The sequence below is a fragment of the Rhopilema esculentum genome, chromosome 15, assembly GCF_057945365.1.
Source record: "Rhopilema esculentum isolate cy_ngs chromosome 15, ASM5794536v1, whole genome shotgun sequence".
NCBI classification, from domain to species: Eukaryota; Metazoa; Cnidaria; class Scyphozoa; order Rhizostomeae; family Rhizostomatidae; genus Rhopilema; species Rhopilema esculentum.
The window spans coordinates 11005785-11020485 of record NC_142829.1 but is presented as its reverse complement, the minus strand read 5'-3'; the positions used below and the strand labels follow the sequence as shown (position 1 = coordinate 11020485).

General features: G+C 34.6%; 1 protein-coding gene across 1 annotated transcript; it reads left to right on the top strand.

The window, feature by feature from the left end:
- Positions 1-11310, top strand: LOC135685651 (17S U2 SnRNP complex component HTATSF1; the record flags this gene model as incomplete). Its single annotated transcript, XM_089112738.1, is given in 12 exon segments — positions 1-72; positions 869-920; positions 2374-2421; positions 3900-3980; positions 4937-5010; positions 5869-5943; positions 6502-6590; positions 6943-7033; positions 7387-7476; positions 8600-8665; positions 10340-10534; positions 10991-11310. Coding segments are annotated over 12 exon segments (966 nt in total), but the record flags the coding sequence as incomplete, so codon positions are not given.
- Positions 11311-14701: the final 3391 nt, after the last annotated feature.

Here is a 14701-nt window from a genome sequence, read left to right as displayed (position 1 = left end):
GAGACTGGAGAGCCATTACCACCAGAAGAGCTAGCAAAGAAACAAGAAGAGGCAAATGATTCTGCAGACAAGGTTTTAAGCACATATTGTTTATATTCTATGAAGATTCATACTTTTTCAGAAACAATTTGCAAGAATAAGCATATCAAAATCAAAATCCCTTTTCATTTTCAGCTGTGTAATCACAAGGCTATGAAAATCCCCAGGTCACATCTATTTGTCTCAATATACTTATCCTCTTGACTTTTCCTCGGTAAACAGTGTAAGCAATAAGATAAAGAAATGCTCTTCGACACTCATTAATATCTTTCTTATGTGTTCCTGAAAGTGTGGAGATGTTCATTGATTGAAAGGATTGGACATCGATAGAAAAGAAAATTGAATGTGAAAGTTCTTTGATACTGAATTATTAGAAAAAGTAGTGATGTAATCAGATTAGGATGATGATGAAATTTATTACACACACCTACAACTGCATGGTTGTGAATGGGGTGTCTGTGTGTTGTCTCTTGATAGGTTTTATAAATAGATTTGCTAGATATAACTTTTATAGATTTATTGCTTTCTATGCTGCTCTTTGACAAGAAAAAGACCTCATCATTTTATTGATTTGACAAGCTAATTTGTGAAGATTCATCTTATGCATGCTCCTCTTATGTGACTTGTGCATACATTAATTTATGTCTTGTTGCTCTATAAGGGCCAATAGCTTTGCATCTTGAAAGTTATTTCAAACATTTTTGAAATTTATACCTTAATAACATTTTTTCTTTTGGTATATCCCCTTGATCATAAATTTTCTAAATTAAATTTCCTCTCGTTGAAGTAATACAGTACCTGAGAACAACAATGACTACTTATCTTTCAGACAATCAGTGAAAACAAGGTAGCAGGTCAAAAGCGTAAAGCCATGGAACCTGGTGAGAATTCAATATAATGTTTTCTATTAGGAAAAGTACACATCTTTCGTATAAAATAACAATTATCTCTACTTTCTTCAACTTATCTTTGTCTTTCTTAATAAGCTCCCTTCTTTGGTGAAAAAGACACAAATTGAAGTGGATATTTGAAATTCAGTGGTTTAATATTGAGGTCCTTTGATGCTTCAAGACGGGCCTTTATCAAACAGACGAAGATAACATTACCATATTACACGAAAATAATGTGGTACATAAAATAACGCTGAACAAATTAACGCGATCACAAATAAACGCAAATATTGAAATTGGATTTCAAAATGTGTGGTAATTAGCGCGAATCAATAAAATTCAAATATTTAAATAGTAGTTAATTAACGCGAATTTTTAATGTCAGCAAAACCTTTTTATTAGAATAATTTCAAATTCAGTACGGGGAAAACAAGAAAAGTAAATAAAAACTTCAAGTCAAGGTGAATTAGTGATTCAAATTAAGGAATCAGCCACGTGGGAAGAGCCTGAAAAATTGGTTGAGTATCCCCTGACGGGAGAGTATCTTGATGATTTGAAGAGTACTAGGGATTGAGGAAGTTTAAATAGATTACGGAGATGTGAAAGTTTAGGCAGAAAAAGTTGATAATGAGGATATTCGAATGTTATGAAAAGTTTTTTTAGTTTCCCTTGTACCTTGATTAAAACATGATCAATAGAAAGGAAGAGAAAATGTTTTATATTTAATAGAACTTATGAAAAGAACCCATTCCGGCCCTTCCGTTTTGGAAGATTTCTATGATCCGCATTTAATTGTAAAATCTGGCTTTTTTCAGAAGTTTTGAAACTTAACATAAACAATTGAAGTGGAATGAAATTTACGGACGTTTATTTAACGCTAGACATTTCATAAAGGATGAGAAATTTACGCGGACATGAAATTAAAGGGGTTTTAATTAACGCGAGATTTTTCAATTCGTGTTAATTAATGTACCGCATTATTTTCGTGCATTAAGGTATTTTGAAATGTGCCTGTTCCTTTAATAGCATCAATCTAATTTATTATCAAAGTTTTTAAGCTGAAAATGTTTTGAAAATTTGTGTCATACCAGCACATAGCAATTGTTATAATGCTGCCCGTACTTAATATATCAAAAACGTTTTCCAATTACATCGTGGAAGATAGTAAGATTTTTGAAAACTTGATTGACTGTACCTCGGCTTAGCATATTGCTTAAATATCCTTCAATCTCAATCCTTCAATCTCAATTCAATTTTTTTTTGGTTAAGCAAGTGCATTTCTTTTATTTATCAAACATCTTTAATTTCGCTTGTAGTCACTGCAACTTGTAGTTACTTGTATTAAAGATGAACATACGCAACTGCAACTTAAAGAAATGTCAGCTTTCTACCTTAATAAATCCCATTGTTCCTATAATAAAGTTTATCAAAATGTTTTTCGTAGCATGGTTTGAAATTGACCCGGATAAGAACCCCAATGTTTATGTCTCTGGTAAGATTAAATTGATTTTTCTCATTTATTTGTTGTTCGGTTTGATGCCTTAGATCCTACTATTTAACGTAAAGATTTAAGTACGAGTTTTGGTTTTTGCCAGAATTCTATTTCTAAGCATTAAGAACCATCGAGGATATTGACATTATTATTTGCGCGTAATTTACAGTAAAAACTATCCATGAAACTCCCAATTAACGTCGACCACTTTTAGAAGATTTTAAGCCCCGTCCTCCTTTTATCAATCCTTGTAATCTTTTGGCAAGATAAATACCATCCCCCTTTAAATTGACACCCATTGTTCATTGCCTTATGTCAGGTGAAAAGATTGATATATAATCGTATTTCAATGAATTGCTTTTTAACTCCATGAATTCTAAATTATTGCTGACTGGAAGCAAAAACAATACAGACTGAGGAGTTAGAAAACATTAAGTACGTTAGATTGTTGCTTGAGACTGGGCCTAAATGCCACTGATGCTGTTTGAAGAAATAGCGTCGTTTTCTCCAGAAATGCTCAATGCGATAATCAGTTATGGCATTTATGAATCTACTTAGCTTGCCTTTATAATTATGAACAAAGTGGTGTCTTAAGCGATTCTCTAAAGATGAAAATGATATACGATGAAGTTTTCCTACACATTGAATTGACAGAACAAAAATCGAAAGTCGCGAATAACAGGTTTAACAAGAGAGAACTGTGCGATATGTGAGTTTCAAGGAAAAAATAACGTGCAAAAAAACTTGGACATTTGTTGATCCCTGTGCTGTTACCTAGATAGTTAAATTTAAAAAATTTATTTTTACCCAAAATTAATCTATTATTTGCTCGTATTTACGGATGCTTCATTTGAGCGAGCAATACGATTTACTAGATTTTCTTCGTCCACTGTAAAGACACTTAAACCATGATCATGTCCAGAAACGTTACATTGACACATACGTCTTTTCCAGCTTTTTATAAGTCGTTTGAAAATCGTCAAATTCTCAGCTGGCAGACATTAAATTTGGAGACATTAAATAATAATTCCAAATTATCGCTAGCTTCTTGATTTGCCCTTTATGGACTTAGGAAAATGCATTCCTGGACGACATACCCCAGTGGTACTAAACCGTTATGACACGCTCCGCATCATATATCCAAGGTTGTTCGTATTTTATTGACCATTTGCTTAAATTCAATAAGGAACCATATGTATCTTTTGCTTACAGGGAAATTGGTGCAATTACATAATTTCAAAAATCTTTCATTATATACTTTTGCTTTCTGAATTAGGAGCTATTTGCAAATATAGATATCAGGCCTTCATTTTTACGCAGAAATTGATGTCAACTTTTGATAATAGCCCTCCCCCTCTGCCAATTCCTGGCGATTTTTAGATAACCCTTGCCTAGCAACAAGCATTGATATCAGTCGTGTACGCGGCCCTCAAACCTAAGTGAAAATTATAAAAAACCATGCATTTGCTACCTTTTAGGACTTCCAGTCGACATAACTGAACAAGAGTTTTCAGAACTGATGGGGAAATGTGGTATAATAATGGAAGATCAAGATACAGGTAAGATATATACGTTTTACCTGCTCCTTTGAATCACATTTGCTAGCTGTCTGCTCTCTATTTTCTCTAAAGTGTCAGCAGCATCTATTTAATATATGTATCATCTCATGGTTTGTCATTTGAAGCGTCCGCACCGGTCATGCACCAAAATTCTAGATGCGCCAAAACTCGTGCCAAAACAACGAATAATGGTTTGCCTAAAAACTTTTTCCTTTCAATGAATTGACAGATGAACTTCAATGAACTGACAGATAAAATCTTCAAAGATATAAGCAAAGATCTTCAATGAATTGACTGATGAAATGGAGACTGAAACTTTAATTTTAGGATTCAAGACTTTTTTGTAAAAATTCTAACTATGACTTTTAATATTTTAGCTTCCTTATGCATATTACTATTTTCTCTGAAATTTATGTATATCTTAGACTGGTCCTTTATTGATAAGAGCACGTTGTTGCTAAACAAGTTTAACCTTTATAAGTATGATTCATTTGATTTGTCCATTGTTCTATTCTTGAAGTCGGTGTCTTCTTTGTCCCTATTGAAGTTGATTGAAAGTTGGAATATTTCTGCAAGATCGAAACGCATAACGCAAAAATAACATTGAAAATGTCAAAAATGTATTTATTATTCATCATTTATTTAACGGAACCACTCAATCGGTACCAACATGTTGACTTTGCGAAAATGCCACGTAACGAAAAGAGCGTTTCCACCAGTTTTCCAGGCCTGTGAAAGTGCAATCAATTTAAAGTAACATGAAAGGTGGCGGACTATAAACTGTGTTTTAAGATCTTCCCGCTATCTAATGATAAGTACCTTTAAGCATAATGTTTAGAAGCCCGCTCTCTTGATTAATAAGATTCCTTTTTTGTTGAGAATCTACATTTCATATTTTGTCAACTCTATATTTTATTATTATATTTTTTACTTTACCTCTTTTTTACTTTTTGCAGGTAATTTAAAAATAAAACTTTATAAAGATAACCAAGGAAAAAACAAAGGCGACGGAAGATGCTGCTATTTGCGGGTAAACTTATTTCATTCTTCTCAATCAGACCTGGGCATCCTTCGACCCTTAGGACGTTCCTGTCCGGCCCGCGTTAATTTACGGTCAATGAAAACATGAGTTAAAAGAAATTGGATGTTATGATGTTCCTGTTATATAATTATGTTGCCTTTTTTTTAAATCGTACCATTTTTTAAAATACTTTTGTAAGTGAATTTTCCTAATTGATCTACACCATAATTTTATAAATATTTATTTAATTATTGACTTAATATCTATATCTTTCTGATAACCAGTGGTCGCTGAAATTCCGTATGATTTACTGGTTTTTACATTGGGAGAAAACGAACATTGCGAACAATAACTTTATCGATAGTTCTGTCCTCCAACACTTTGAAGCATCATTAATTTTTTTTGACATCCAGTTTGTTCCAAAGGTTCTAGCTTTATTTGCCACCTTATCCCTACCTTCTCATAAGAACCTTGAAGTGCTTTTTCAAGTGAACTGAGTTGAAAGGCTGGTTCTGCAAATAACCTTTAGTTCGCTGCATTTCAAGCATGACCCACCACACAAGCGATGGCGATAACTGACGAAAAAGTCTGTTTGCATTAACGCATTTTGATTTGATGATTATCACATTTTGATTTGATGATTATCGCATTTTGATTTGATGATTATCGCGTTTTCATTTAATGATTATCGCATTTTGATTGGAGGATTGTCGCATTTTGATTTGATGATTATCGCATTTTGATTGGACGATGATCTTCTTTTTGGCAAACAGGTAACGCTTGGGGATCTCCTCTTTTAACTTTATTCATTCACTTTAAACTGGTATTTTCAGACTTGCAATTGTGACGTTTTTATATTTAACGTAGGCCGAATCTGTTCCTTTGGCTTTGCAACTTTTAGATGAATCAGAATTCAAAGGTCATACGATACACGTGGAGCAGGTACGAAAAAAAATTGTTTGTTACGGATTCTGATGATACTGTCATACCTATTTGCCTGTGGAATGGCATTACTACTTTGCTATGTTTGCAAATAGCGAGAAAAGTTTCTAGTTTTTGCAGTCGAACTTAATTGGCCAGTGCAATTATGAAGCTGATAAGCTTTACAGTTTTCTCTATTAAAATTTCCTGCTGAAGGCCCCGAATAAAATTACATGATTAATGCCGAAGTCTTATATCTCAGATGTTATCAGTATCTGAATATTATCTTCAAAATTTTGAAGGATGTTGGTTGCCTTTTTACATTTGGTCAGTGGGAGTTTCTCGTCCACATCCTTGAGGTGCTATCAAGAAGACATTCTTATCTGTCATACATTGACAACAAATTAGAAAACATTTGGTGAAATCTAATTAGCTTTAGTTAATCGAAATGTTTCACCTGTATAACGAAGAGTTCCTATTCGAAGGCAACACAAAAAGGGAAAATAGGAGTTTAACTACGTTTTATATCTACTTGCCCTATAATCTGAATAACTTTTTATAATTTACAACACATTTTAGGCAGTATTTCAGCAGAAGGGAAAATTTGACCCGTCTTTAAAACCAAAAAAAAAGAAAAAAAAGAAAAAGAAACAAGCTGGACAAGAAAAGTTAGTAGCTTCTTTTAATTGCTATGGAGTTTTCATTTTTGAATCTCTCAGGTAAATGTTTGATATTATTTGGAAAAGAAACCGAACATGGAATTGGACCTTAATTTGTCAAACTTTTTAATCCATTGCACTTTGATCAAGCGCTGGTTGATTCATTTTCAAAATTAAAAGGTACCCCAAGTTTTGCATTCAAGATTTCTTACGATATTTTTTGTTCCTTTTACAGCTTTTTAGACAGCGATTCAACGTCACAGCTTTCTAGACAGCGATTCAACGTCAATTCTCCTAATCTTTTACCTTAAGAAAACTTTTTACGGTTGCAAACTATTCAAAGCTACTTCTTTGCCAATAGATTGCTTGACTGGGTTGACAGAGACTCAAAGCGAAGCAAATTTGATCGAATTGTTATCCTGAAACATATGTTTAACGACAAGGAATTCGAGGTATGACAATTGTCTCCACTTCACAACTTTTCACGAATTCCTTTATCACGTCTGTTGTGCGTACGATAATCTTCAATCGCATTTTGATTCACGATAAATGGCTCGTACACCATTGTTTTTCTGCAAAAATGTCATTCTCCAAGTCGTTGATTTTCATATTAACGATTTAGATTTTTTTTTCTGCATGCTTTTTGTTTGTTTGAGATGTTAATGTCAGATTTTAAGATGAAGTAACTTTCATAAAGCTACTTTTCATTTTCATGCTTTAATTACTACCATATTTAATTTTTAGCACCCTTTTGGTACTTCATATATTAATTCTTATACATTCTTACAACTATTTGTTTTTCCAGAAAGAGCCACAACTTATTATTGACTTGCGTGAAGAAATATCCTCGGAGTGTGAAAAGTTTGGCACTGTTAAGAAAGTGTTGATTTTTGACGTAAGCCAGGCTGATGACGTTATAAGATGTCTTCTTGCTAATGAATAAGCACCTCGTTTGTCCTTAACTGCTTTTCTCTTGGCTTGTAGACCTAAAATAAGGAGCCTGTTTTGAAACATGAAAAAAACATTACAATCATTGATTGCTTCATGTCTCCTTTTGTTTGGCCCAACACTTTCATGAATGTTTGCTCTAAGACCCGTTTACACTGTGCCGGATAAATTTTATCCGCATCAAAATTAGTTCAGATTGGCCTCGCGTTTACACTAAACCCACGCTTTCCACGCGAATTTGAGAGCGGCTATCCGAACAAAATTAGTTAACCTAGGAAAGTTGATTAAATTAGTTCGGATAGCTATGTGGTACAGTGTAAACGGTTTTATACGGATAAATTCTATCCACATCGTATCTTGCTCGAAAGCGATTGGCTATTTCTTCGTATTTAGTTTTCACTGTCTCCCAATCTAGACCTTTTGCCATCTTGGCTGCAATACTCTTGTTAAATATGCAGCATCTTCATCAATCCACGTAAAACTGACATCCTTGTCAGCTTTCCCCACTTTCTTTGCTATTTCAGCGTCATTTTGTTTCAGAGAACGAATTATCTAGACAAACTTTGCCTAATTTGTTTCGACAATATCTTCGGACTATGTCTGAAAGAGAAGCAGATGATTCTGAAGAGAGAATTAAAAGTCTTTTTACGTTGGCTGGAATTTAGTTGTTATTTTATTGCCCAGAGATGAGTTCATTTTGGGCGTTCTGTGCACAATTTAGGTCACGTGACTGCAGTTATCCGGCACAGTGTAAACGGGGTCTAAATGTTTAAAGGTATCGTTTAATCATTGCTCTGAGGTTGGCACTTTTCGGAATAGTTTTGTGTTGAAGATTAACTCTCTAGTTGGGGTAATATTCTATATTTAGTTTTACTGATTATACCAATCTTCAGCCAATGAGACTGATTTGATACCCCATTCAACATTTTACTGTTAATTTTTTCACTAATTTACATTTACTACTAATTTATGTTTGGTTTAATTTTGAAATATCAGGAAGGACATATTACCTACTTATTGATACATTAAACATCCTTGTCACTCTTGTAAACATCCTCAATTATTTTCAGAGGCATCCAGACGGAGTTTGTTCTGTCCTCTTCCAAGAGCCCGAAATGGCCGATGCGTGTATTGAGGTAACTCTTTAGGTTTTTTGCATGTTATGATTGGCCTTTCTCGAACCGCAACTTGGTATATATTTTCTTTCTTGATCTTTTTTGCCCTTATTCTATACTCTGAAGAGTTTCAGACGAAAATTCTTGCTGTAAAATGTTTTCAAAATTTGTACTGCCGAAAACTTTGGAATTTTGATTTATTCGTTATTTTTGATGCATATGCGAATTGGCTGAACATTTGAACTTCTCGTTACAAATGGCCATGAAAATTACATCGATAGCAACGGCAGGACACAACTGTCAGAAAACACCATGCTCTCCACTGGTGTTAACCACTGTGGAACATGCCTTGCTTGGGAAATCAGTTTTACGTAAAAGGAAGGAAAGTCTCCTCAAATAGGGGAATAACCATTATAGAAACTGTGATGTAAAGAAAACCACTGACACCTCAAACAGTCGACTGTAGACTGGTTTCGCCCCATGTCAGGGCTCATCAGCACAGCTTGACTGAATGAGGACCCAATGCTGACCTAGGGCCAGCAATTAGGCTGTCAGTGGCAATGCATGTAGGAAGTAGTAAAGTGTGAAAAAAAGTACGCAAGCGTCTTAGATACTCAACAGTCCCTTTAAAGCAATATCACCAAGAACCGCACCGCAAAGCATTGCTAGGGCGGCTTTAGGTCCTCATTAAGTCTAGCTGTACTGATGAGCCCTGATATGGGGCAAAACCGGTCTACAGCCGACTGTTTGAGGTGTCAGTGGCTTTCTTTACTTTACACTATTACTGCAACTTTGTGGGATGGCATACAGTCCGCCAAAACCTCAGCACTGCTTTGCGGTGCGGTTCTTGGTGATATTGCTTAAAGAGACTGTCGAATCTTTAAGACTCGTGCGTACTTCTTTTCAAATTATAGAAACTCTTTGCTTGGTTTATCAAAGATTTGCTGATTGAATCCTACATGTTAGATTTTATAAATATAACTTCTATTGTTTTAAGAACAAACATATGTACAAATATATAGAGATTGAGGTAAAGATGAAACAACTTCATAATAAGCATCTATCATAAGCAATAACAAGCGGAGTTTGCCAAAATGCTAAGCAATTTTCTAAAAATGTCCTCTCCATATTGAAATGCTATTTAAAAAGGTAAGTGATGCAGTCATTGACATAATAAATCAACTTAAGTTATTGTTGTTTTAGTGTCATATAGCCGCCCAATAAAAATAAACTGGCCAAACAACGCAATAGAAATTTAAAAAAATGCTAAACATTGTGGGTCTTGGCTTCGAGCCGGTGTCTTTTATGAAAAATGTGTATCTTGGTCACTTTTTCACTTCAAGAACTAAGATAATGATTTTGAAAGGTGCCCTTTCTCGTTAAATTGCAAAATTTTGAAGTTGTGTCCAATGTAACCACCATTACTGAAAACCGCTATTGTCTACTTTTGAATTCTATAACATTCTAACATCATTAAATGTATTTGAATATCTTTGCATGCATTTGAATATCGTTGCATATATTTGAATATCATCACAAACAGTTCAATATCATCGCAACATTTAAATATCGTTGCCTAGACTTGAATACCATTGCGTACATTTAAGTAGCATCGCCTACTTTGAATAGCACTGCATACATTTGTGTATGCTCTAATCGTTGAGAGGGAATGAAGTTTTTAACGTTCCTATCTAGGCTTTAAACGATCGATGGTTTGGAGGGCACAAAATCACCGCAGAAACCTATGATGGTGCTACTGATTATCAGGTGAAAGAAACAGATGAAGAAAGAGATAAAAGAATTAAAGAATGGGAAGACTTTCTTGCTCATGAGTCTTTTGGAAACGAAACCCAAACGACCAAGGCGCAAGAATTGAAAACAGCGGCGGAGGTAGTTATTTTTGCTTATGTTCTCCTCTTCGCACTGTTATTTGCTTTTATCAGTTTTGTCAATCAATGTTGCAACATTGTCGAAAAGTATGTCGCCTTCTTGGAAAGCTGCATATTGTCACTGACACTGCCACATCATAATATAATGAACTGCCATATGTATATCTTGATTAGTCCCTTGTATATTATATGACCCAACATGAAATTTGCGCAGAACCGCAGTTGGATACGCAATTACAAGGAAAATTTCAGACCACACCTCACCAATGAGTGCTGCAGGGTGTTGCAAAGTGTCGCTGGGGCTAGAAAACTGTTCTCATGTTATCAAATATAGTTACAGCTTTTTTACCATTTGCAAAGGGTACTTTTTAATCCAGCAATGCATATAATTTAAGCATTGCAAGAAAATGAATAAGCAATGCATGTAATTGATACGAGTCCTTTCTTTCGGTTTTAGCAGGCGCAAACTACTGACCTGGGGATGGTATAACCAGCAAAGTTTACGCTGTGCATCGCTTAGACTCAGGATCAGAGCTGTAAAGACGTCTGTAAATTGGATTCAGTGGAGGGATACCTTACAACTGCTTTTCACCTTGAAAGATTGATGAACCATTTTAACCCTGAATTTACAAGGCAAGTTTTTCGAATCCATATCATCGACACAGAATTATGATTTCTTGCAGAAAGTATCTGTTTTCTAGCCAATGGTACTTCTCTGGATTGTTTTTGAGTATGTATATAATCGCTGAAAACGCAAATCGATAATGCTGAACCGAAGTTGTCGTTTTTCTTTGCATAATCCTGGCAACCATCCACAGAATGGATGCGGCAAATTCATCCAGTGCTAATCGTATTAATTACATTTATAAACATTAATTTATGCCCTTAAAGATCGAGAAGCCGTGCCCAGTTATTGCCGAAAATTGAATTAACCGATTGATAGATATAGCTTGTTGTAAAAGAATTTCACAAATGCAAGCAACAGAAATATTTATACATTTACTGTTGCTTTGTCAATTACCTATGTCATGAAGGTTTAAAAATAGCTTTTTGTGGAAAATGATGCCTGTAATTTGTTGATATTTTCAATTTGCTCGGCTTTTATCAAGCTGCTTCCATAAACCCGTTTGCTGTTTTTTCAAACAAGACAGTTTCATTCATATTCTTCCAAATCTCTCACGTCACACTCCTTGGCTGCCTCCTCTAGAACAATAGGATTTTTTTCTCCACATTTCTCCTCCCCACAGCAGACATATTCTCTTCTCGAGGCTCCGCTAACAATGTCAGTTTTTCGCCACTGTACTCAGTACGCTGATGTGGGCTATCGTATTGAGTCCGAACCTCTTTTTAATTCTCCCCTCTATTGGATCTTTTCCGAAACAGTTCATCCCTTCGGATGCATACCTGTTTACATTTTCTTTGTCTTCCATTTTTAGTAATTGCCCACACAGTGATCCTTGAGTACGCTGGAAGTATTGTTGTATTTGCATATGAACTTTATACTGGTATTTCCTTCAGTCTTCTGAATTTGTTGTTCTACAAAAGTGAGGAAAAGTTTACAAAACTTGACCAGGCTCTAGATGCCACTTTCTGGTGGCGACATCTTGACCATGTTATTTGGATAGCAATATTTGTTGGTTCCGATTTTGCTCGAAACTGTTAAGAACTTAAGCCAAAGATGCAGTTATTTACATGTATTCCTAGACAGCGAATGCATGTGGTGCTTTCAATTTCATTCCATGGCTTGATAGTAGGAAGATGAGCTAGAAGACTTCAAAATGTTACCAATATTGTGATATTTTGAACTAATGACGTAATTTTATATAATGTTAAAATCGAAAGCATTTCGCAAAAATGATGTAAGACTTGTACCCTTCGTCATTTGACTTGTACCCTTGGATTTCAAGTCTCTGTTTCCAGGAAAGTAGTTGAAAGCGGACTTAACACTGTAGCTCAAATACTGTTCAATTCTAGAAGGTTAATAAATATTAAGTTTGAAAAACACGACCAGTTTTTTACTGACAGATTTGTGTCAAAAACTGATTGTCTGTTTTTCAAAGATTGATTCATTATTGACCGTCAGTATGTGACTGAAGAAGTTAACATGTTCAACTTTGTCAGTTCTCAACTGATGGGTTTTCTGTTCGTTGGTGCAGACTCTCCTGTTTTAAGCTGGCGCCGCTATGATGCCTTAACGCAGGTGCATGTTAACAACAAAGTAAAAGTTTTAGATTCGTGGAGATAGGACAAATTATTATGGAATGTATAATCTAACCTAAGAGTAGATTTCAGAGGGCGAATAATTTATAAAAGATATTTGTCCGCTTTTCGGTATCTTCGCCTTTTCTTGACAACACATGCAGAAAAAATACGGTTGTTAGTTACCTTTTGGTGGTACAAAACTTGAAAATGGCTTTGAAAAAAGCAAACATTTGAGTAAACTAAAACTTTTCGCCTGACACCCTTCAGAGTTTAAACGTCAGAAAATAGATCGAAAACTCTATGCTAAGATATATGCTAAGAGACAACGCAATCTGGAATGCTAAGATATATATATATATACCCAGTTGTGGATCGAATCCAAATGCTTTCAGTCAAATACTGAGCGTGTATGAAGGACATCAGTTTTTAGACTGATTGCTGAGCTTAAGAAGGCTGTCATCGATGTCATTTCAAAGTTTTGCTTGATTTACATTAATAAATTAATTTCTTACAGATGTCACTTCCCTTATTGACCTACATGAGCCAATCAATAATGTTCAATAAAAGAAAAAAAATTAAAGACAAAAAAACTCTGGATCTATAGTTAAATTCTAAAGCTGATGGAGAAAATAATATATTCCATTGTGAAAAAATTCAGGAATGGAGAAACTAACGAAGTTTAAGGGAGCAGAACCCGTTATTACCAAAAGTTATTTTGCCACAAAACGTGCACAAAACATGAAAATAGGGTCCGGAATAAAATCGATAATGTCATATAAAAATTGAAATTTCAATTATGTAAATAAGACTAAATTAAAAATGGAAATGCGCCATCTAATTTTACTAACATTAATTTCTCTACATCTATTTCCCCTTTAGTATTTCGATTCGTCTACACCTATTTGTCCCTTCAGTACTTTGAGATTCGTCAACATCTATTAGCCCCTGTAATATTTTAACTCGTATACATCTATTAGGTCCCTCAGTATTTTGATTCGTCTACACCTACAGCCTCTATAATATCTTGATTCGTATACATCTATTAGGTCTCTCGGTATTTTACTCGTCTACACTAATTGGTAGTATACTAATTACATGACTGCAAATTCACAAATCATGTCTCATATTCTGGCCTTGTGAATCAGTTATTCTTCAAAAAAAGGAAAGTATTTCCTCTGTTCAGAAAGGGATACCCAGAGATCACAGACTTGTTAATCCGCTGTTGCTACTCAGTACATTATATGAAAGATTGATGCACAAAAGATTATTCTTTTATGACTTCTAATGAGATAGATTATGTAAATGAGATAGAGCGTGGATTATCCGTATTGTCAAAAAATTAGCTGGAACTTGTGGAATCATTTTAAGATAAGAAAATTTTTCATACTGTTTCCTTAATGTGCAATTTGCAATTCTCTGCTCATATACTTTCTGAAGTATAGTAAAACTGTATGCGGGCAGATACTTGACATACATAGTGCCAATATTTAAATTACAAAAGGGAGCTCTCAGAGCAATATCAAATCAAACTTACTTTTCTCATACTCTCCCATCTTCCCACTTGCAAGTCTTCTAATGTAGGTGACACTTTCAAGCTTATAATTTTTACTCTTCTCTATAGTACAACCAGAAATGTTAACAACGACCTGATTTTATAACTATTTCCTGTTTAAGTCGTCCATTCAAATGAAACTAAGCAATCAAGACGTGATGATTTGCTTTTGGCTAACAGACGTACCACTAAATATGGTCTAGATTCCATTCGTTATTTGGAGGTAAAGCTTTGGAGAGAACTACCAGTGGGAATTAAAAATCTTCCCTCTAAATTTTAACTTAGAAATAAACTAAAATCCCATCTTCATAATGACGTGTAACATATTTCACAACACGTTGTGTGCATCCAAAGTTTCTTTCATTTCCCGTTGACTTAAGTTTTTAAAGTAGACGCCATATTATATCACAGATA